General features: G+C 43.1%; 1 protein-coding gene across 12 annotated transcripts in view; it reads right to left on the bottom strand.

The window, feature by feature from the left end:
- Positions 1-20,936, bottom strand: part of UNC13B (unc-13 homolog B) — a 214,306-nt gene extending 193,370 nt beyond the window's left edge. For 5 of the 12 annotated variants that reach the window (XM_055699323.1, XM_055699327.1, XM_055699328.1 and 2 more), the window contains exon 1: positions 20,778-20,936. In XM_055699323.1, the coding sequence (XP_055555298.1) occupies positions 20,778-20,799 (22 nt within the window). In that variant the 5' untranslated portion in view covers positions 20,800-20,936. The remainder of the gene's footprint in view (positions 1-20,777) is intronic. The other 7 variants (XM_055699329.1, XM_055699330.1, XM_055699331.1 and 4 more) reach the window with 2 other exon arrangements.
- Positions 20,937-25,232: the final 4,296 nt, after the last annotated feature.

The raw sequence follows: 25,232 nt of genomic DNA, 5'->3' as shown, positions 1-25,232 counted from the left end.
CACTGCCAAATCTCACTAGATGCTCCCCTGTTCATCTGTAAATTCTCTGGACAGTTAAGGTCCAGGGCTTGCACGCATACAGGTGTCACAACCCACAGGCAGATAGCACTTGGCTTGTTTCCCTCCACAGCCCATACATTGGGGATGACAGATGTTTCCAGCCCTGATGTGACACTGAAGCTGCCACCTCATTCTGCTTACTAAGCTTCACCCCAACATTTGTTTCTTGCCAGAATTTTCACAGCTACAGACAGAGCATCTCACCACCTGTTCAGGCCGAACTTTGGTGAGCAGAGTACTGAAATCTACCCAGAAAGAGCCTAGCTTTTTTATATAAAGGCTACATATCATTGTCTTGTCTAAACCTCTATCACTGCCACAGCCCATGGGCATCAGAGTGACATAGCACAGTGGCAGGGTATCTGGAGTATTCCCTACTGCTGTTTCATTCACACGAACTTGTGAGAGCTAGCGGGACAACACAATGACCAATGTACACAAAACTGAGCAAACCCACAGCTAATAGAGTTTGCTGAAACAGTCAAAGATATATCTGACTATTTTGCTCAATCATCCAGTCTGATCACCTTAGTGAACCAGGTAATTTCACACCTCCTGCAGATACCATCACTTTTCAGCTCAGCTTTTGCATAAAACTTGGTAAGCATACACAGCACGGCTCCACTTGCATCAGAGCTTCACAATATTCTGCTTTTTCCATCCTTACCAAAGTTACTAGATAACTTACACAGAAACAAATTAAAAAGCTTCGTAGGAAACCCTTTCTGGTGGTTGCAAACATTCCAACTGAAAACACATTCTCACAATATACCTGAAACAGAGGATCAGCTTTGCAGACCCTTTGAAAAGGTTTAATTGTTGGGGTTTTCTCAGTAAAACTCAGGCCTTATAAGCCTTCTCTTAAACAACCCTACTTCTTTAAAAGGTATTTCATGCAACAGAAGGGGTGACAATTCAATCTACTTTCTGTGATGGTTTAATGTAGTAGTCAGTTAATGTAAGTAGGCCTCTAAACACTTTCAATGACAAAATATATTCAGACAGGTAAGAGAGACATCTAGGTCTCGTTTACAGGTTAATCTTCTACCAGATTTGATTTGACACACTGACTTAACATCACACAGGTTTTCAACCTCCTGAACTGAAGAGTTTCATCTGCTTTCTTGTTTGTTGCTTAGCTCAAGAACTCACCTAACCTAAAATATTCCTTGAACTATTTCAGCAACAGAAATTCACAGGTGAAGAAAATGCTACAGCTATTAAAAAATTATAAATAGTGCTGCAGAAGATACGCCATGGGGATTGCAGTTGTGAACAGTTTTGGACAGAAAAATCAAACCGGTATCTCGATGAAACAAACTGAAAATAAAGCATCTTATGAGAGGAACACAAGACAGTAAAAATGGAACTGAACCTATGTATGCAACTTGTAGAAAGCAACTGTGACAGGGAACAAAATGCAAGAGGAAAACTGAAGAGGTCTGCAACTGGTTCCTTCCCCAGAGTTAGAGCAGACATCAGATTGCTTTTCCAGGATCCTTACACCAGCAGTTCTCCATGACTGTTAGGTACTGCAAGAGGATTCCAGCATTTTAAAACATGCAGACCATGCTATCCAAAACAGTCTGAAGAGATCTTACCAGTAAAATGCTTAAAATGTTGACAAGTTATTTTGTAAACCACAGCTCAAATCATTATTACATTAAGCATTAGCACTTAGTTAAACTTCAGCTTTGTAGTGAGGAAGCTGCAAGAAATTTACTTAGAGCTGATCCCAGAAAAAGCTTCCTGAAAGGCAGTAGGAAGCATTCAACTGATTTCAGAGAAACAGCAGCCTAAACAAGCCTGACAATATGGTTTCCTCTGTCGGGGCGGGGGGGCGGCAGTTATGAATCATATAGCCAAAAAAGCTGGAAACAGACACTGGGAAGCAGTAAAGAAAGTAGGAACATGCAAGTCTTGAATTTTACTTCAGAAAAAGATTAGCACTGCCAGTGAATCCAGAGGGCCAACAGCCCACAGAAAAAATCCCAGTTTTTACATGAAATATACTCAGAAATGAAAGAAGTGCAGACGCCTCTACTTCCAGGTGGAGGCTGAACACTGTTGCAGGAGAAGGCAGCAGCACTTTGAGAAAAGGAGTGGAATGTGTTGTGCTGGAACTCCGAACACCAGGACAGTCTCCCAGGAATTCCCGTCACTGCAGATGTTCTTCCAGGCTATGGGGCTGTCTATCCTCATTTCTCTGGCCTTCATGGTCGCACAGTTCGGGGTGGCAGGCAGGCAGTCTCAGGACACTTCCCCAGCCAACACAAAGCCCATCAATCATTGAGCTCATCTAACATTTCAGGTAAATAAAACAAGTTGAGAATCATAAGCCATCTTCTGCCAGCTTTGGGACTTTCTGGAATGAGAGTTTCCCACTGCTCAGACAAAATCCTCTCCTCTAGCAATGCACCCCGTTGCCATCCATAAAGGCTGTGCAGAAAATGTTAGCTCCAACTCTCAAGAGCCCTACAGCCTGTGCCTGAATACATCAAAGATACGCCAAGTCTGCGTGTTGCTCTCCAGAGAGCCCTTTACCTCATTACTTACCTTTTCAACTTATCTGACAATAATAACGAACTCAGCGCAAACCGACAAGTTAATTCTAGCAAGGCGAGAACCAGCATACTTATACAGATGCTTATTTAGAATTGTGCTTTCCTTCCTCTTAAACCTTCCCACAGACATATTAGCATCTACCTGAAATTTAACTTCACCGCTAATTGTCACCTCAACATCCATTTGCTACTCAAAGCCAAAGACCCAGGCTCTGACACAGTTAATGGAGCATTCAGGCTCTCTTCAGACAGTTGTCTTCACCAAGGAAAGACTCTGAAGTGTCAGTTCTCCTGCCCCGTTTCTCCAACATGAACTGCAAGTCACACAAAAGCATCACAAACAATGCTCCACAGAGACCTTTATGCCACCTCACAGATGTTCACCTTGTGGTTACTGCCTCTGCCCACACCAGCACCATGACAAAGCCAATCAGATTCACAATTTAGTGTTCCCAAAACATCAGTTGTTTGAATAAGTCCAACAGTCCCACTGTTCAAACTGGACATTGAAATCCCCCGAGAGCCACTTTGACACCAGTGACACCTTGCACCTGGGTCCCAAACCAGTATCTTCTGCCCTGCAGACCAAGAGGCAGGACACTGCTCCACACCTTCAGCAGGAGTCTGCACTAAGAGAAGTGGTATCATGATAGGAAGTGCTGCAGAACAAGCCTGTTTAGCCTCGTACCTTGTCCATACAAACACCTAGATGATTCCTAGGAAAGACCATGACAGAATGATATGGCAGTACCTACTCTATATATTAATATGTCCCCAGTTTCTAGGCTTGGGACCAGAGGTGACATTTTCAGAAGCAGAGTTTCAGAAGGTCTGTTCTACCACCAAATCTCCTCCATCTCCAATATAACCAAGAGTGTGCCAACAGGCAATTTCAGGTGAATTCCACTTTGGTATTTCTTCAATAGCATGGTGGAACACGTACTTCAGAGACCTCCCTTCACAGTTTAGCCTCATCTTTGCTCTTGACAACAGTATCAGATGTTTTAAAGTAGGCAGACAACCCAAGAAAAACCATACCACTCCACTGTGAAGAAAGGGACTGTCACTCAGAGGCAAGATGCTTTGCTCCTTGTTTGACACAGCAAATACTGTTTTTAAAAAAAAAAAAAAAAAAAAAAACCAACCTAAAACAAACAGCCTCCCCACGACCCCAATACACAAAAGAAAATCCTTCTTCAAATTTTGTGGAGCTATAAGCAGCGGTAAGTCCTTTATCACTACCACTAGCATTCCTTAAGGGTAGATACACGTATGTTAGTTGACTGAGTAATCCCTCCTAGCTTTGGCCTGACCTAGCACAGGCAGGCAAGCATCACCTCTGACTGATTGGTCTAGATCAGTTACATTTTTCCTGAGAAGTGGGAAAACTGACACCGAAGTTTCATTATGTTGTGCTTACAAACCAAGAGATGATGCCGTTGTCAAAAGTTTGCTTTCCAAGGGGAGGTGGAAAGCAGACTGTGGTGATGGAGAAATAGGTTTGATACTATTTGTGTAACAGAACACCTATTATACAAAAAGGAAAATGAGGACGTAGCCAGCTTCCCTGATTCTGTAGAACAGCTCCACCTATATACACTTACCATGCAAACACTAAAACCATTTGCTAAAAAACACAGCTAGGAGAAATCTTCTAAAATCTATTTCTTCCTTTTTTGGCTGACCAATACAGACACGTTGCTGAAGATTCACTGAAGTTTCTGCTCAGCACTGCTTTGAACTGAGCAGTGAGGACAGGAACAAAATCTCTTATTCAAATCACTGAGATTATGAGAGGTTAATCCTTCTGACGCTGGCAACACAGACAACTCTGTCAGGTGACCTGGTTCCCTAACCAAGAGGTGAACTCAACAGTAATCCAAGCTGCCTCTTCTCTCCAATATTCTTTTGCAGCCCTTATTTTATTTTATTAGGAAAAGAGCTGCTTGGGTGCAACATATTGGAGTGAGTTATTGTGTTTGTAACTGAGAAGACGTATCCTGTTAGACTGTGCTTTGGTCACTTTCCTTTAAGGAGCTCCCTGCAGATAGATTTCTGCTGAACTTTTAAATGTTTTATGATCAGAAGAGACAGCATCACTATCCTGAATCTGTGCCTATTAGGAAAAAAATAAATCCATCAAATCTTTCAGAATTTTTAGATATAGAAGATAAACACTACTGGGCAGAGAATAAGGGAGGCTTCCAATTTTCAGTGGCATAAATTATCTCCTTCTTTCAAGTTCTGTAAGGTTCAGGAATATATTAAGTTAGTGGAAATGCCTTAATTGAATAAGCAAACAAAATCCATGCTACTTAATTTTACACAAAACAGACTTCAACTCATATATGCCCCCAGCTGTCAAAGACTAAGAAATATGCATAATGAAAGCCATATCCTTGCACCAGAAGGCAGGAAAAGAGACAGACTGATAATGTATTAAGTCTTCTAGGAGCCACTGAGTTGGTAAACCGACTTTGCTGATAAATGTCTAGTTCAACCAGCTAACAAGAAAAGTTTCAGTGCAAAAACCACAAGCCAAAGAGAAAAAAAAAGACAAAAAAACTTAAAACTAATTCAGAAACCAGATGAATGGACAAATGTATTTGGTTGGTTGGTTTTTTTTTTTGGGGGGGGGTAGTATTTTGAAAATAAGGTAGACATCTTTACTGAATAATTTCCTCCAAGACACAAAGCATAGGTAGCCACTGCTCAGACACTACATACAGGTAAAAGCCACTTCATCGACTAGAATCTTGCCAGAGTTACTAGGGCAAGTCACGCTGCCTGGTCATGGCAAGGTAGCAGCTGCTAGAAAACGCAAGTACTCTGGTACCAAACCAGAAAAAAACCAACAGGAATTACAGATAGAATAAAACAGCTTGTGTGCTCTTCCTTTGGTGGCGTGTTCTTTTCTCCTGAGTCAACATAAGCACTGAAGTCATCCCAAATGACTCAGGTTTCTACACTCCCTGTTCAGATTTAGTTCCAATGAGATGCACCCTGGAACAAGAGTTGCTGACTAACCACACCAGAAGTAACCTCACCTAATCACAGCCTTGGTATATTTGCTGGTAGTTTCGATTTAAGTTACTGGATTGCAAGCAACCAACCAACTGGAACACAGCTATTTGTCAAGCAGGACTGAGCACACGCCTGCCCTGAAAGGCATCGAGCTAAAAACTGACACTAAAAAATATCATTGTCCAACTTCAGAAGTCTAGCATATTCACCAAAAGAGAAATCAAAAATAAAGCAACAGCACATATGTGGTGCATTCAGTAACTTTTTTTTTTTTAACAGCAAAAACATCCCACCATACTACAGCAAATGACAAGCTCCCAGGAAAAACAGCACCTGTGTTTTCCTGCACCAAATAATGGAACATGACTGATCTAGTTTCAAAAAGTAGTTTTAATAGAAATATTAATATTGTGTTACTTAAATACTTACTTGGTTGAATTCACAAACCAGAGAAAAGATTAATATCTAGGAGATACAAAGAAGCTCACTGTAACCGTTAAGAAAGTGTAAAACAACTGTTTAGGATACAAGTTACAGCGTAACTGATTCCTGGGAGGATTGGGAGATCTAAGAGAACGCCCTTTGCAGACTCATTCCTTGGCAGCTTAAGTTTGCTCGTAGCATTTAAAAAATGTTCAGACCACACTGGTCCCTGGAGGACACACACAAATTGTAGAAATAGGGCAGTTAGATTGGCACCAATATTTTTGCAGGGCTTTTTTGCTTAAGGTCTTGGGGCATTGGTCACTTACAATACCTCCCCCCAGGAGGAAGCTGAAAAAGATGGTGTGGGAGCATTTGGGGGTTTTTGCATTTGCAAAGACAGAATGTGTTTCATAAAATTCAGCCTAGACACTGGTACCTGAGCAGGCACATAACTTACCTCCACCTGGGAGATGGAGATAAATCTCCAGCCGAATGGCTGCTCCCCATGGCAGTTTTACAGCACCTGAAGGAGCCGTGTCTCCCAAACACATTAGCATTCACCTGCCAGTATTTTTGTTTTGACACAGCACGTACAAAAAGAACTGAACCACAACCAGGTCTTACTAATGACAAGAATTATGCCCAGGACTGTTCTCCAGAAACCCATGTTGTTTGTTTGCATCTGGGCCTCCATAAAAATTGAAGTGAAATTCCATCTGGCTAAATGCCATTAGAATCAAAATCATTAACTAAACTAAACAGCCTTAGGTAACAATTGGGTATGAGCAAGTTCCCTCACCTGTTCTTTGGGTTTTTAATTATTAAAATTATAACTAAGCAAGATGCTACATCAAAATTTTACCTTACTATACAATTTGTCTATAGCAAGCAGTTGTCAGAGCAGTAATTCACATCATAATGAAGTTAGTGGTGTGAGGATCATAGGACTGGAAGGGCCCTTTGGGATCACCAACTCTAATGCTGGTTCTCCCATCACCTGTCTGTCCCACTTAAGCCATTCGAAATCATTCCTGACTTCCAGCCTATACTTTAATTACTGGCATGCTTATACCTTCTGTATCTTATGTCAACACTATCCTCCACCTTAATGTTTTTCCTCACCCCGTGTTTAATTTCCTGATGTTTTTAATGGATGGACCACTGGTTTCTGTTTATCAGCGCCACGATGCTGAGTCACAAGGACCCCTCAACACCTCTCCTTTTACTAAGCTTTGCATTTTTCAGAAATTCTTGTTATTTGCTTTTAAGTGCATAGGTGGTCTTCATTTTCATTATTGCTAGCCTCAGGGGCATTGAATCCTTAATGTGCTGTATTTATCTGCTTCCAAATTGATTACGGCATTAGAAGTTGTCTTAAGAACAACTTTGACATGCATATTCCTGCTTCTCTTGCCATGCCACAAGACACCTACCACTCTTCCCATCAGTCTGCAACATTACCAGCTTCTGCTGCAGCCAGTTCTTTACACACTTTACACATCCTTTGCCAATTCCAATTTTCTTCAAAAAGAAATGTCTGCTATGGTGATTTGTGAGATACTACAAAAGTCCAAACAGATGCATGCTTTCACCTAGAAACAAGAGGTTAGCCCAGCACGATCATCCTCTCGCAAACTTGTGCCACATTTTATACCTTCACAATTTATGACCTTCCACACTGCTTCCACCTGTTTATAAAGTTTTTATTATTCTCTCCTGAAAGTTTATTTTAAACCTTGCATATTATCAGTCCTTTTGAAGTCAAGACCCGTACTTGCCCACATTTATCATCCACCTCCTTATCTTCCTGCCAACCCACAGAAACTACCTTTCTTGTTCTCCAGTTCGGTGGTGCAACTGCAGCTAAACTTCTGCAAACAGAACTCAGATTCCAAGTATTGCATGTTTTAGCGCTCTGGGCTGCTGATTACCACACTCGAAATTCAAGGCATTAAAAGTTTTGTTCCCACCTGATACATCTGTGCATAGTTTTGAGTGTCATCCTCCTAAGAAACAATTCCTACAGTTCAGGGATCATACTTAGATCATCTTTACATCTCTGTCCCTATCCACTGCAGCTCAACTCCTTCCTTTGTAAGACTGCCCGTTTCTCTTTTTCACATGACCAAAGCACCTTCTGTTATCTGTTTTAATACTCTTTGCAAGACGTCACCTTGTCTGCAGAGGCAGAAGCCCCTGCCTTAGCCCTGGACTTCCTGATCCTCAAGATACACCTTCCTTTAACAAACTGATTTTTTGCCCACACCTCTCAGAGGTTCTGTGTTTGCTCACCATATCATGACGCAATGATCAGGTGAATCATCAGCTCTGGGGTCATTTCCTAGGTGGAGACTTTTCTGTTATTTGAGATGCTAATATTTACCCCTGTAGCTTCACTGAATTTCATGCCCTCCTCTGTATCCAAGCTCCTTGCTTCACCAAAAAGCTTCTTCAATTTCTCTAGAGACATGTTTCTCTAGGCAGCTGCTAGTCTACATGTTAATCTGTTTAACTTAACCTAGTTTAAGTTGTGATCACTCAAAACCAGTTCGCTTCTATGTCCACCTTCCCTGAAGCATCTTCTGTGCTTTTTAAAGCCACATCTACAGTTAACTCCATTGATATTATGGCTTCAGTCACTATCTGATGATGAAAATGCCAGATAACACAGCTCTCTATACCCAGCCAAAAGCACTCATTCTCTGGTGTGGGGAGTTGGTCTTTCACAGTGACAATACCCAGAAATACTTCTCTCTAACCATATTACGAGATTTCTACCCACATTTAAATCCTGGACTACGTGCAAGCAGATCTCTTGCGCTATCACAGCAAAATCTCTTATCAGCTCTTCCCAACGCAATTTCAGCCCAGCTGGTTCTCTTTTATCCACACTAATGCTGCTTTACAATTCTGCATCACTAACACACAGTGGAATTTTCCCAGTCACCTTTATTCTTCTCTTCCCAGAGCAGAGCATCTCCTCCAACATCTCTGTCCCCCTCATAATGGCCACTCCTTGTGGCTCCTGCTAATCTTACGAGGGCTAGTTCCGAGTCCTACACCAACACCCCCCTTCCACCCATTTTAGACACAAGCTCCCCACTTTGCTTTAAAACATTAATGTGTTTGCACCTTCTTGGAAACAAACTCAAAACTACTAATTAAAGTGTTTTTCACTGTTTACTTTATACATCTGTATCACCTGTCATTTCAGGATCACGTAATCCCTATTTTATCTTCAACATCAGCTCTTTCCTGGTGCTCTGTGAGGAAAAAAAATAGAATGCAGGCCCCCAGCAAGCACGCACAGGGTTAATATTCAGACTTCCGTCATGTGCTGCTCTGCTCTGGTAAAGCCTCAACACATTTCTGTATCTCTGACCAAAGTGCCAGAGATACACAGAATAGTAATTTCAAACTCAAGTTTACAATGGAAGTAAAAGGTTTGTCAGTAGAGCTCTGTGAAACCACACTCCTCCACGGGACCAAGCATAACAAAATACTGACCTAACACTGCAACCCAATAGGTCATGGCACATTGTGATCGCTTTTTAACCATGGAAAAATATGTAAACATTTCTCATTATAGTCAGATTAGTCATAATAAAACAGCCATGTACCTCTACTCAAGCAACAGACATTACCAAACTCCATTTTTTCCAATCCACAAGTACTGTAAGGGCGACAAGTACAAATTTGTGACAGCTTCTCTGATCTAAGGAGGGGCACGCCAGCTTCTGCTGTTGGTGGTGCTGAAGCTAGAAACTCAGTCCAGTCTAAAAAGCATGAATTTGTCACATATGATGATAATCAACAAAGCTGCTGAGATCTGTAGAAAATCCCTCAATTTTAATTCAGAATCTGATCTTTTTCTAGAAGACTCTAAGTTGTTTTACTAAAAAATGCTATGTCCTACAGAGGGTCATATTAGATGATTACAACAATCCATTCTGGCCTTACAACCATAGAGTTTCTAAGCAGTTAATCTCCTCAAAAAATCTCCTACTAAAATGGAGCATACACAGACTCCACTTACTTAATTTGATATGTCAAAATCTAATAAAATTTTGCACATGCAGCAAGTACGTACCAGGTACGGAAGGCTGAAATAAAATTACTGTTTCATATCCATCTTTCCCTCCCCACCAATCCATATCCACGTTGTGTGCCAAATTCAAGTCACATACTACAAGTCTAGGTTCAGATCAGGAGTTCAAGGTTGGGGGATGTTTGAAACAGGAAATAAAAAGAATTTATTTCGTTAAAAACTAAGACTTTACTTATCTATAAAATGGCATTATGATTTTATTAGCATTAGAACTCCCACAACCAAAAAAGGCGGCAGTCTCAGCTTTCTAGTAATTTATGGCCCCTCAGACTTCTCAAAGAGGAGGCACGTGAAGTGTGCCTTCCACAGAGACCAAAGCATCTTCTGAACACCACCTGCTTGCCTTTAAAGAAGTCTCGTGAAAAAGAGTAACTCATGAAACTAGGAAGGTGAACAAAACAGGAATGACACATAATTTTCTAACACGTGTGTAGCAGTTTACTCCGCAGTCAAATTCCTTCCTCACCCAAAGCTGATAAGCTACCTTGGCATCATCTCAATTAGTGTCTGTTACTCCTGGCCTGATAGGAAGAAACAGTTATTAAAGATTTACAGCCCAACAGTTTGTAGATCCCCAGTGTATAATTGCCGCCATAACGCTCCACAGGGACTTCATCTGCGAAGGCCTGTGGTTGTTGCAACAGAAAACTATGACAACTAAACGTGGATCATCACAAGAACTGGAAGTCTGAAGTCCCTGGACATTTCCTGAAAACACGTTCTGAGGTTTACACAGGCCCTCAGGAAAGGAAAATGTCTCTAAAAGATTTCTCTCCAGAAATTTAAACATATTCATATATATACTTGGAAACTAGTATGTTTGCTAAGCAGAAAATTTCAGTTTACAACATAGCTTAAGTGAAATTTGACCCCCAGTTTCTTCACACCTAGCCTTTCCATTGCTACCTGACTATATGGAACTGTTTTGAAATATGCTTAAAACATATTTTAGAGCAATTAAAAAACAAACAAAACCAAAAGCAAACAAACATCAAAAAAAATCAGCAACAAAAAAAACCCCACCAAACTCTGTTTAAAAACCACTGTACAAACTGAGTTCTATCAATCTGGTCAAGGATTTGCTGTGGAAAAAAAAAAAAAAAGGCAAAAAAAAAAGTGCCTTACAGTAAGTAACCTCTTTGTGATACTCAGGACACCAACAATCAGTACAAAGAAGAATAAAGCCCACAGCTCCCCATGCTTGAAGTTTATAAATCTGTCTGGCCTCAGTTAGATATCCACTGACACAAAAAATAGAATAAATCTATGACAACTCCAAAAATTATGGCAAGCCAGGAAAGATGGCCAGGGAAAAGTCCTGTGAAGGTCTAGAAGCACAGTGTATGTTCATCAGCACACGAGGCTCCAAACCAGTGCCTGACTGGGGGTTTGCTCTCTGTGCACAGCACCGCTACCCACCCCCCTCCCAGCTCAAGCACTGCCCTGGTACAGCTGAGCAGAGAGAACGCCTGGTGGCACAACATCACAAAAATGCCACGCAGCAGGACAACACATTTGCTACAACATCATAGAGAAAGTTCAAGCAACGCTTGTCTGTTCCAAACCAGTAAACCATCTCCCAGCCCAGGCCTTGGACAACAGCCCTATATCATCCTCCCGAAGAGGTTTCAGGTGATGCAGTCCCTCCATCAGTCCATTCTGCCTTACCCAAGCATGCCTGCATCCCTGCCACAGCCTGCACCACTTGCTGCCGTAAAAGCTTAGAAGAATGAAAGGATTTAATGGGCCACCAAACTTAGCTCCAGATCCAAATTCCTTTCCTCAGGAGAGGCCAACAAAGAGGACAGCAGGTTGGTTACATGTTGCAGCCTTCATTTGGACAGAGGGGTAACCCAAAAAGTCCTTGCATGTAGATTTTTTTTAAATTATGTTTTTTAAACTGACTACATGGGCTTGAGCTGAGAAAATAAGCATTGCGTGTGCCAATACTTGAAAGTGTAATTCTGCAGTTATTTTATACCTAATGATTATGTCTCCACGGTGGAAATGCTGGAGTCTGTTTAGCAGAGCAGTTAGCTGTAAAGAATTAACAGAGTTAAATCACAGGAGCTTTAAGTAACAAGGTTAAAACCAGTATTCCTTAAAGGGACATGGTCAAGCCTGGAAGCCAAACTTCTTTTAAAACTCGCCAACAGTTTTATGCTAGAGATTATCTCTAACACCACATTCCCTCTTATCCCTCATCTCACATGCCATTCCCAGTCCCATTCACTTTCCATTCATATGGGATGGCCAAACTACAAGGAAGACCATCAGGAGTCTGAGGCCAGCAAAAAGTTGTTGTAAGCTCATACCTTCTTTAGGTTTCTAAATGCCCCAACTCCCCAAACACAGGTAAGAAAAAAAAAAAAAAAGGGGGGGGGGGGTGAGGTAGGGGGTGAGGGAGAATCAGTTTTTTCATCCCTTTAACACACTTTCTAAGCCATGCATCCTGCCCAGCAATGTTAAGACCCTCACAAATTCAAGCCTTGCCAGCAAAAGTGAATCCTGTGCTAAGTGGGTGAAGTTTATAGACACCTGACACCAGCTCAGTTTAATTTTCTCCCAGTATAAGATTTCCATAAACTGAAGGTCTCTGAACATATGCTTCAATGTTGAATGCATGTACCCAACCCCCTTACCATTCTTTTCAAATCCCACCCCAACTCATCTGACAAAAGAATGAACATATAGACACTCAAGAGCAGTGTGCTAGAGGGAACATAAACTGAGTCACAACCATTACCTAGCAGTTTCCTTCATTTTTAAGATGCCCTCACCTAGCTGTCAGAGAGACAGTGTACCTGCCAGTGCCATGCTTCAGTTCCTTGCCACTTTCCACAACAGCAGGACATGAAACCATGCCACAGCATGGTGCTTATGAAGTTCAGCCAACACCAGCCAAAAGAATTCCTCAGCTGAGGATTTATCATCTAACTTGATCCCATGGCCACCACTGGTCTCTTGCACTCCACACTGCACAAGAAGGAAACTTAGTATCTGTAGGTACACTGTGTTATATAGTAGTCAGAAGTGTAATTAATCAATTTTTCAAAGTTAATAATGGGAAAATAATTTAAAAGGACATTGAGGAATCTATTTTGAAAGCCTGGTGAAGGAGGTAGGCAGTTCAACCTTCTGTGATACACCAAGTAAATCTCACTTGCATCTTTTAATTAAGCTATCAACCAGAGTTTTCTCAGTTTAATTTTTTTAAAAAAAAAAATCTGGATTAAAATTGATGCTTTCTTCCTAGCTGAAGTAGAAATATAGATGCTTATCATGTATTTCATAATGTATTTAACTGAAATCTGTGATCTCATCACAAAAGACAATATTAGTCATATGAAAACAGCTGAACAGAGAAATGCTGGAGCATTCATATGCCTACCAGTACTTCTTCAGTTCTTTTAAAACTTGTAAATTTGAGTTCCAACTCAAAAACTGTTAAACAGAAAACAACTATTTTGGATCCCCACCATGATTTACTTCTACAAAGCAATTATTTAAAAGTTACCTGCAGTATTGTGATCAAAACAAATACAACAAACAACAATGCACGAGGGACATTTTAGAGGTGGTTAATTTCATAAAGTTGAGGATAATTGTTAGAAAATCGGCTGAGAAGAATAAACCAAAACTGTGATATCAGAAGCAGGAATCATTTATTAAGTTTTCTAGGAGGTCAAAAAGCCATTTCTCAAGCAAGATCAGCTGACGTCCATTCTACCCCACAGAGCTATAAGCCATGGTAAACTATACAAGAAATAAACAGTATTAATACAGGTTGGGTAGCCCTAGGTGGTGGAAGCTAGATGGCAGGGGAAAATGAGAGTTAAATGTAACAAAAAATCTTAATCTTAAAGAAAAAAAAAATCTTAAAGAAAAAACATCAACAAGGATACTGCCCTCACATTCCATCACTTGACTTAACTGCTAATGGTGAAGAAGCAATAGGCATCCAATAAACATTTCCCTGTGCTCTGGAAGAGGCAAGTACCTGTGAGATCAGGTATTTTCCAGCCCATCAATAAATGAAGATGACGTTAAATATCCAAGATGCAAATAATAAAAACCAGAAGGTCTAGACAACTGCCATTCAGATATTAGGAAAGAATTCTGTAGCCCAGTGACATTTGCTTTAAATGCATCCTGAGAGATTAGAAAACAGACTCCAAGGAGATCAGAGTATGGCCACTCGACACTCAGCGCACACTTGTAGGACAGGTACCTGCAGATGACTGAGCACACCAGACAAAAGCCTCAAATGTCTAAGGAGTTAACGTTCTGGAAAAATTATGCCTACTATTCACAACCAGTTTGGAAAGACTGATCTAAACCATACAGATTGGACACGCAATTTGTTGAGAGACATGACTCATGAGCGCAGGACAGTTGCATTAAAGTGTAAAACTACACAGTATGGTGGAAAGCCAGTGAAACCGTTTAACAGTTAGCCACTTGACCAGTCATGATTAGTGGAGTTTCACATAGCGAATGCCTGCCATGTTTCAACTTTTTCACTCCTAGATTGAGCATTTGCCATTTACACAAAACCAAGCAGGAAACAGAAGGCAGTGAAGGCATAAATAATAAAAGCAGCATTATGCACAGCAGCCTAGTCAGGTATAAGGTGGCCCTAAGATAAAAGAAAATCCATCTGAAATCCTGCTAAATCCAGAAAGATCTGATCCAAACACCCAGAATATACCTACAGAATAAGAATCTGTATCACTGAAAGCATCTGCCAAATTTTACAGGTCACAGTAGACAAGCAAAACATTATTTCAGCAAAGTCCTTGGCAAAGACAGACAATGCATGCACAGATAAGCATGAGCTGGCAATAAGAATAAAGCAGATTTTAGTTCTCCATTTAATGATGATGAGATCAACCCAAGAATATTAAATGCAATTTTCATTTCTATGGAAACTTTAGAAGTATGGTCAGAAAATACAGACTGCAAAGAAGAGCAAATTCAAATGCTGAAGAGAATCCTTTCAAACTACAGACTCCAGAAGTCTTTCTGTCTAACAAGAGACATATTGCTTTCACATACTTTCACACCAAGAAAATACGAGGTACTAACTAGCAAGCTTTAACCTACCAAAGAGGCAGAGTAAGGGAAAAACCTACACAACCTAACAGCAGCTTGCAATTCATTTGCAAGACCAAACAATGAAATAACTGAATGAAAAAGCAAGAGAGAAAGTTACTAGGCATATCACTCTGGTTTAAGCTCTCTTGGAAGAGCACTGAGAACAGCTTTTACCAAATGACTGAAGTATTTTCCAAAACATTGAGCAAAATTTGATCACAAGGCATGAAAAAAATATGTAGGAAGAAATTTCAAGAGAAATTTATAAGAAGATCATTTGCCACCAGACATATCCATTTCACACGCCTCCAAGTCAAATATTTGAAATAAGGTGCTGGGCTTAAAAAAGCAATTTCATTTGCCTGATCTTTATATGCCTTCATGTAAATCGCAAATAGCTCTGAGAATGTTATGGTTCAAAATCAGGATCTTTCAGCATTTGGATTAAATCCAACACTGTATGTTAGTAACAACTTAAATTTAAGTTTGACCTGGCAGGTCCCAAGCTGAAGGAGTCAACTGAGAGGACACCAAGTGAGCAAGAAGAAAGCAGACACTATTCAAATCCAGGAAGAACCTCTGTACGTTTCCTTCATCCCACTGAAAATTACAGGGGGGGATTAGTAGGTCCTAGTCTCTAAATAATTAAAACAAAGATTCCACACTGTTCATGGAAACTTTTGCAGTAACAGTGTTCAAAGCTGAAGGAGTGAGGGTTTGAAACAGAAAAATGAATGACCACCCGTGCATCCCAAGGCAAATGCAGTCTACAGGTCCCCAACATTCCTATTATTTAACAACAGAAGCAGCTTTAAAGTCTTAGAGTTTTCTCTCCAGTTAAGCCACCAATTACAGTCTACAAACCCCAGACTTAAGTCTCAACGCAAAGAAACTCCTTCAGTAGCGAAGACTCTTTTATCTTAGTGTTATTATCCAAATTTCTAACACATTTTATTTTGTTCCAACACTACATAGACTGGTAGCTTCCTGACTAACTGCAGCTAGAGGAACCAAGTTCATAATGCTTACGACCAAATTCTTCAGGAAGCATTACATTTTTATTAATACCCTACCTTTATAACTTCTACTTCTGCTACCACTTTTAATTTAATTTGAGTCAAATTCTGGGGTTTGCCATTTTGATTTACACAAAGACAGGGAGGGTTTTTTTCAGTTCTGTAACCATTTCAGAATACTGTCACAACACAGCAATACAATCACCCGATTGCTATGAGTGCTCTTTGCAAGTGTGCAATGTAGAGAGCTCCAGCGAGAGACCTTCTCCCCCCGTGAGACAGAAAGAGCTGGAGCCACTCCATTCCGCCTTACAGGGAGAAAACAGCCTGAGTTGAGGCTACCGCTTCAGGGGTGGGGGTGGAAATCCTTTAACACAAGGAAAAAGCCCTGACATTTGGCTGCCAGACTTCTAGTTACAAAGATTTCAAAGTACTCCACAAGAGGAACATGTTTTCATTTCTGTTACTGTTAACAACCATTTCCATTTTCCCTGTTTGGTTCTTTCACTTGGACGTCAGAGTTCAATTCGGTGGAAGGGCACTGTAATTTGAATTTTTCTGGCAATACAGGGACGCACAGTTAAGTTCACTGAGCAGCATTCCAACACTCCAGCTATTCTGGCAACTGGATAAGCAAGGTTTAGTAACTCTTCAGAGCAGCAGAAAGATAAACAGCAGGCATAAAATTCTAGAGGTTAGGGACGGGTTTTTTTAAGTGCAAGACCTGAAGAGATCACCTAATTCAATCTCCTGCAAACCTCAGGCAGCAAGATCTCGTACAGATACTGCAAATCAGGCCCCAAGACAAAAGCACATTAGACAAAAGCACTAGGCACTCCTGGGGCCAAGCCAGGTACCCTGCACAGCGATAATGGCACATCTCCACCGCCAACAGCCTTGCAACAGCACAGTACGTCAGACGTCGATGAAGTGAACAGGACAGGCGAGTTATGAAACAAAGAGACACAATTTTTACTACAATTCTCAGGTGGATAAAGTAGGTCATGAAGTTAGGAATACAACAACACTGAAGACACAGCATAAACTGATATAAAGCAGAGAGGAGGAAAACTAGAAGACAACCATCACTATTTCGAGACAGCAAGAGCTGGGGACAAAGTGAGATATAATAAAGGTGAGCAAGTGAAGCAGTGTGAAATATGTCTGGGGACTACAATGTAAACAGAGCAAAGGAGCCGATGACAGAACACCTGTAACCAGGTGATCCAGCCTCAGCAGGGTCCTCCTTTGCTATGACCTTGCAAGTGGTGCTGAGATAGCAGTTACTTCTATCTGTAAGTCAGAAGACAGGAAAGCTCAGAACAAGAATCAGTTGAGAACTCGGGTAAAATCAAGACTTCCAAGAAAAGGCCAAGAAAGTTAACGACACAATACTGATGTGAAAAACTAGACTGTTTCACTGGGATTAGTTTTATTTAATATGTGCTATTTTCACAAATACAACACTAAATGCAAACTAAATAAAGCAAACTATGCCAAGAGAAGATTATCAGACATAATCCAGACACAGCTGCTCTAAACAGGAGTATATGCAATCTCTTTTGCACTTAAGCAGTAGAATCAAAATATGAAGAAGTCTCCTCTAAAAGCCTCAGTCATGTAATATTCAGGATTTGTTTTCTCCTTCACTTCACTTATACCCTCTGCATATTTTCCTGCTCCAAAAGAACCCCTTAATTTGCTTCTACAACAGCCTGTTACCACTGGCTCACGTCACACATCCTCTGTACACTTGCAGGTGAGCCCAGATGCGCAATTCCTCTGGGCTTAGGTTTTCTGTCAGGTACTTCTATGGCAGAAAGAGCTCAATGATTCTGAAGAAAAAACAACCAAAAAACCACCCCTGATTTCTTCTCTAGGAAGAAGATGTAAAAGAAATGTACCACTAAATACGAGATCAAGAAGCCATGCACGTTAGCTGCTCTTTCAGGAACAAAGGCAGCACTCAGACATGTTTGGTGTGCACTGTTTTAGATTAACTATTCATTAAAATACTATATTATGTGCGGGGATAAATCAATTAATTACAACACTATCTTTCTGGCTGCCAGGCTTTGTTACACTGCCATTGAGGGGGTTTTCCCCATTTCCCTTTATCTGTTAAACTGCATTTCAGAGGCTATTAACAGTGTCCCAGTCACCTACACTTATTTCACAGTTCCTTTTATTGTCTTTGTTTTTTAACCTCAGGTCTACAGCATCCAACCTCATGTTATTACACAGTCTTATGTGTGCACCATTTTTAATGGAAAAAAAAACCCAGCTTTTCCAACTTTCTTATTAACAGCTGTGCTGCTTTCTCAGCAAGATTAATTTCAGTAGAAAGGCAAAATACATTGTAAAAGTGGCACTTTACTTGCAAAGAAGTGACAGTTAATATAGCTTTTTTCTCCTTGCCCCAAAAGTTACTGTTTTATCTCAGCTCCTTGTATATATTTTGTTTTTCAGATGGCTCTGCCTCTGCATACTTCCATTTTAGGTGTAATGGTTCATATTGTGAGATCTCACCAGCTCATTCTTTCAGCCGTGGCTATTTCAGAAAACATGTTTCTTCAAGTTTAGTAAATTGGCTACATTCTGCATTCTTGTAAGTTGCTCAGTATCATCTATCTAAATTACTGCTGGCATTTTCTACTGTCTTAGCACAGCACTGAAAATTAAAGATATAATTTTCACAGTAATCCTCCATCACCCACAGTCACCAGCCACCTCAAGTTTCTTCCTTAGCTCTTTACACATAACTAAAGAGTAAGCCAAACACAAAAGCACATAATTCCAGGCTGCTGAAATGCTTTTGTCCCAAAGACTCCATGGACCAAGAAGTAACACCCTGAAAAGGCAAGACAGTTTCAATGACTCAGTCATCCAGTCACGATCTTTCACTACCCTTAGTAGCTAGGGTGTAAGTACCTCTTTAACACAGTCAGCTCCAAGTAGCATCAAAACCACATTTCTTTAAAGGACAGCCTGCGAACATTTTGAGGATAAACAAACAAGAAGAATGAAGAAACACCTGTAACGTATAAGCATCTTTGAGCTAGTAAGAATGAGCTTCAGTGAAGGCATTTTGGCAAAGCCTTCAAAATAGACAAGTTTACCAGAGATGCTACTCATGCTTCACAGTTTACACAGAACTACATCAAAAGCATTTTTAAGATAAACTTCACAGTTATACACCTCTCCTAACTCCTTAAACACAATATGTGTTTCAGAGAAGGACGGAAACTTAATTTAAGAACGCCCTCTTGCAAGAACAGCACTCTCCCCGAAATCACACACACTCAAGATACTCTGCTGGCATCTTTTTATTAAGACCATCATCAAAAGAAGGATTTTGATTCAAAAAGGTGACAAACAGCTGGATGAAGAGCTGTTATCAAATCAACAGATGTGAACCAAAGAAGAGTTAAACTGTCACCAGCACACCAGTGCCAGGTTTTTTTTTTAATCATACCTGGCAAAGGAGTTGAGAACATTAAAACTGTACTTTTAAGCCGCGGGGCACGACTGGCATGCAGGGATGTAGTGTGATCACAGTGCTCAGTGCAGAACGCTGAGAGGAGGCACGTCCCAGTGGCGTGAGCCCTGGCAGATGGCTTTCCCCGGGATTTTTTTTTTTTCCTCCACAAGAGAGCAAGAATTTGAAAAACGGAGATAGAGAGCAAGCCGCTGGCACTATAATGCAGCCTGCGTGAGAAAGTGCTGCTTTTCAGTAACCTGGTCAGCAAGGGCGCAAGGCTCGATAGCAGGACGAGGGGGTAATTAGCGACGTATCTGCAATAATTGTGCACGTTACGAGCGACCACACGGAGTGCGACAAGCGCAGCGTTCAGGCGGGTGACAGCAGCCTGCCTCCTGCCAGCGCAGTTTCACTCGGCGGCAGCGTTTCAACTCGTGTTCAAACGAACTCGGAAAGTCAAACACGGCTCCTCCCGGCCGCCGGGGCCGCGGCGCCGGGCGGGACCGCTGCCCCGCCGCACCCCGCACCCCCAGCCCCCGGGCCCCGCAGCCCCGGGGCGGGCGCCTCATGCCGGGGGCTCGGGCTGCCCGGGGACCGCCCGCCCCGTCCGCCGCCCTGGACGGAGACGCGGGCTCAGCCGAGAGGTCACCGGGACGTCCGGCGCCGCGTCCCGCAGGCACAGTCGCTGATTTAACGCGGAAAACGGTCGCCGCACACGCCCGAAGGCTCCCAGCCGCGTCCCGTCGGGAGCGGGGCGCCAGGTGACAGCTCGCTCGGGAGCCAGGTGCCGGCGGCGGGCAGGCTCGGCCTTCCCGGGGGGGGGGGGGGGACACACCGGCTTCGTCCCGCGCAACTCCCCACCGTGGCGGCGGGACGGCACCGCGTGGGCGCCCGGCCCGGCTTGAGGCGCCCGCGGCACCGGCCACCCCCGGCCCCGCCCCGCCGGCGCCCCCCGCCGCTCCCGCGGGAGCCCGGCCGCCCCCCGCCGCCGCCCCGCTCACCTCGCACACACAACAGCGACATGGCGGCGGCCGCCGCACCTCAGCTGCCGCCCCGCCAGCCGCCCCCGGCTCGCCTCATGCCGCCCCGCTGCCACAGGTCGGGGCGGGGGGGGGGGCGGGGGGGCGAGGCGGCGGCGCCGTGAGCCGGGGCGGAACCGCCCCGCGGAGGGGAGGGGCGGGGCGCCACGGGGCGGGGCGGGGCAGGGCGGGGCCCCCCCTCCCAACGCGCTGCCGTCGCCACCCCTCGGCGGCCGACAGGGGGCGCCGCTGCCGCAGCCCACCCCCACCCCCCCGTCGCCACGGCAACCGCCCGGGCCTCGGGCTGCGGCGGGCTGGAGCTGTCGCCGTCGACCCCCCCCCTCCCCGAAATTAACCCCCCGCAATTAACACAGCGGGAAGGAAAGGCCGCGGCTGGGCGGACCGCACCGGGACGGGTTCCCGGGGCGTCGTGCGCGGGCGAGAGGGCCCGGGGGCGCCGGCAGCCGCGGGGACAGGGCGGCGGGGACAGGGCCCCGGTCCCTGAGGAGAGGCAGGGCTGTTGGCCGGGGGGGTGGCGGGGTGGTACTTTGCCTCTTTTTTTTGCTTGTTTTCTGCTTTCTCACTTTTACTCCCGCAAGGTAAGAGCACTTAACTGCACCGGTGACGTCCTGCCTGTGTCTGCCGGAGCCGTTCCCACCGTTCCCACCCACCTGCCCTGGAACAGGCTCTGCTTTATCACGGTGCGATGCTCGACTGATGCACAGCAGTGGCCACCCATATCCCCCAACGTAGCAACAGCCAAGAGGGAACACTCTGGAAAGAGCAGGGACAGGACAAGCAGGTGTGACACTGTGTCTGAAGCTCTCCCTCAGTACCCCTCCAGCTCTGAGGGTTTCCAGAGCCTGATGTGTTTGTGCAGTTAGTAACCCCCCAATCCATCTCTCTGCTGATACGTGTTTCTCAGACCCCTGCAAAGTCCTTCCCTCCCTGTCTACTGGCAAGACAATCCACCTGCTGCCTGTTGCAGGAAGAACCACACTTTGGTGTCCCTTGAGCCTAGGAATTCTAGTGTTTTTTTTCTGACGACCTCTAATGCTTTCAGTGCTGCTTCTTCCCAAACTATAAATAACCATAACACTGCAGGATGTGCTTCTAGTTCCAAACAGAGGATCCAAGGTGAAACAAGTAATTTATAATATTGAAACTCAACAGCAAAGTGTCATATAATTTGATTGCTATTGCATTGATGTTTAGAATAGCCCAAAAGTCTACACAGAGGATAGAGGACAAGGCTCCTAGCTGGGCGTTTCAAAGACACCACAAACCTTTCCAAAACTCAGACCTAGACAGGAGAGAACTTACTTTTGCCCCGTCCAGTACAGCGTGTTTTCTTGCCCTTAGGTTTGCGGCACAGAAGTGTATCAGTCAAGGAAATATGTCAAAAAGATTTATAAAGCTGCTCTGAGGTACCAAGAGGAACCACTTGGGAGGAAAAAACGTGATGTTCCTATAAACAAAAAAGCAGACTGCATGCTAAAGGTGTCACCAGAAGCAGTCTTGAGGGACTGAGAACACTTCCACTTTGCAGTGTGAATGTGAACTGTTACTGCAGCTCCCAAGTGCCAGCACTGAGGCAGGCAGGGAAGACTCACACAGCACCTGGTACCTATCTTGCCACAGCTTGTAATGCTGCCATAATACAGAAATTATCTCATCAAGGGCAGATGATGTCATATGCATTTTAAAATCATAGTAATGCGTTATTAGCAAGCATGGCAATCAAGTAAGCATCCTGTAGCTAGGATGAAATATCTTACTATGAGCAATAACTGTGAAGGCTGGGATTATCATAGCTGTTAAGAATTCCCCAGAGTTCTGATGTCTAATTAGATGCAACTGTTTTACCAGTCTTTATCTAATCAAAAGAGGCCATTTGTGTAACTCCCAGGCCCAAATAAAGTGGTTATTTGTGTGTCAGTCCATCCCTCCTCTCCTTTTTGCTTCAGATAGGCTAGAAGAAGCACCATGACACTACTGCAAAACTTTTGCAAATTAGAATTACCCTCTTCTAAATTATGCTTGCTCCTTGAAATCAACTTCCTTATTTTCCCAGCTGAAGTGACACTCCCCAAATGCATCTTCCTCTTGTTATTTTTTCTAGTTGTTCCTTTGGACATTGTTTTCATAAATCCAAAAACAGTTTAGCAATAAAAGCGCTGCAATAGGAAGAGAAACTGTACCACTTCCTGTGTTGTCCTTAACCTCTTAAACGTGAACAAACTTTCCAGATCTGTTTCTATATATCCACAAAAAGGAATGCCAGGTTCATAAACATTTAACTACAAGCAAAGCCCCAAATCCTGTTGTAGCAGACTGGATCTAAATTCTGCAGCTGACAGCGTGCTCTGGTAGCACAGGCAGCAGTCTGTCAGCAGTGTATCTTTTTTTAAATGGAGAATTCTACCCAATTAAGGAGGAAAAATACAGCACAGCGGGCACACTACAGTAACCTTCACACACACTGAAACTGTATGTCTTTCTGAACAAAGAATGAGGTACTCTACAAACTCAGAAAGAAGGAGTTACTGCCAACTCCAAAGTGATACCCAATTTTCCCTCCCTGCAAAGCAAGAGTTAATTTTCTCTGGCTACTCAGACACCAGCCATTGGTCTTGGTCTCAGTTTACCTGCTGTTGGATAGTAATAAATGGGTGATCCTCCACTCGATGCAGCTTGCCAGCTGTTTTATACCTGCCTGTTTGCCATAGTTCCCCTGTTCAGAGAGCAATACTGTAGCTATATTTGCAGTCTAGGTAAACTGTGTTTTCTTCTTCTTCTGTTCTTGTTCTTCTGCCTTTTTTGAGTTTTGTATTTCTGCTGCTGGAGAATGGCTGAAGCTGGAACTTGACATGTAGCAAACCCACATGGGCTTTATTTTAAATCAAAGGGTTTAGGTCTGTTAAACCATTTTTCTGTTATGCAACTGACAAGAAAAAAAAAAAAAAAGTCATCTCAGACCTGGTTTTTGGGGCTTAGCTCTAAAGATAAGGAAAAAAAGCTTTTAATTTACCCTACGACATTTGGCAGGAATTGAGTGCTGAATATAGAGTGAGCGGTTGATTGATATTCTGTTATTGGAAAGCAGCCCTCAGATTTGACTGTAAAGGTAACAGGCTACTGAAATGGCTTTCACCTGTATTTCTACTCTATTTTTTTACTAATAAAATGTGACATTTGCAGAACAGACATTTGCAGAGATCACAGGATCTCTCTCACCACAGGCTGTCCTACCTGTGTGTGGGAGTCATTTCAATAGTATCTTGAAACACAGCTTTCTCTGGAGTGGGTCGCAGATGATAATCGGTGCACCAGCTGAAGAGCACCATAAACGTGCACTGAAACCCACAGGGAAGCAGCCTGCAATCCCGTCAGTTATATGTAAACCAGGATGCTGGGTTTAACACTCAGAAAAGCTCAACCATCATAATACTCATGAAATTTTAAAGGTCCAGGAACGAACAGGACTTCGGCACCTGCAGGGCATGAGGTGAACAGGACAGTGAGGGGCAGCAGTCCCCACCAAACAACCATCGAGACTTGGGGCTGCATCTTGGGGCATCTTCTTTCTAATGTCCCAGTCTTGTCTTTTCTTAAGGATCCATGACATCTGGAAGTGACAGTGGTCTGGCAATTTAAGGCATTAACTGGTGTCTTAATTTTAATTGCCGTTTGAATCAGAGACTCTCCGACTGTCATGGATCAACCTGCCACCATGCCATTGAAGTCCCTGTATTGAGTCTTTCTTTTTGGCATGTTCAAGAACTCTCTGCAGCCATTCAGTTTTCCTCCCTGCATAGCATGGGCACTTGGGTAGGGTTTAGTCTTTGTGCCTTAATTCTCCATTCACAAAATGGAGGTTGTGGTAATTCTTTAAGGAAAGAGGTATTAAAGATAGAGGGTGTCTTGATTATAAATGTGTTAGCAATGATGAGATTGCTTGGACACTGTCACCACATAACCATTTAAAACAGATAGCACAAAGAGATCTGCCAGCTTTTAGATTACAAATCCACGTTCAAAAGGCTGGAGAGATGAGAAGCATCCTTTCATCTCAGGGAAAAAACTCTCTGCATAAGAGGGCAGCTTCCATGGGAACTGACCTTTCAATTACAGCTGCTGTGCAGAAAAGTCTTTCAACTGCTCATGACAGAGTCGACAGAAGTGAACCCCTTTCTCATGCAATTATCCCAAGCATCCCAAACACAGCATTTCTTGTTCATATTGGGATGCTTTGTCCTTGAGCAATGCAGTGGGGGGATTGTACTGCAGCGTACCCCCAGGGCTACACATGTGCAGCGTGGGGTCCCTGTCTGTCCAAGCAGCAAGCAGCAAAGGCAGCAGCACAGGGTCTGTGTGAAGCAGAGATCCCAACAGGGGATATTTTCCTGGGATCTGATCATGGACTGGTGCTGTCTG

This window comes from Falco cherrug, chromosome Z (genome assembly GCF_023634085.1).
Source record: "Falco cherrug isolate bFalChe1 chromosome Z, bFalChe1.pri, whole genome shotgun sequence".
Lineage (NCBI taxonomy): Eukaryota > Metazoa > Chordata > Aves > Falconiformes > Falconidae > Falco > Falco cherrug.
Note: the sequence above shows the minus strand (reverse complement) of the source record. Positions and strands in the feature narration are given on the sequence as shown.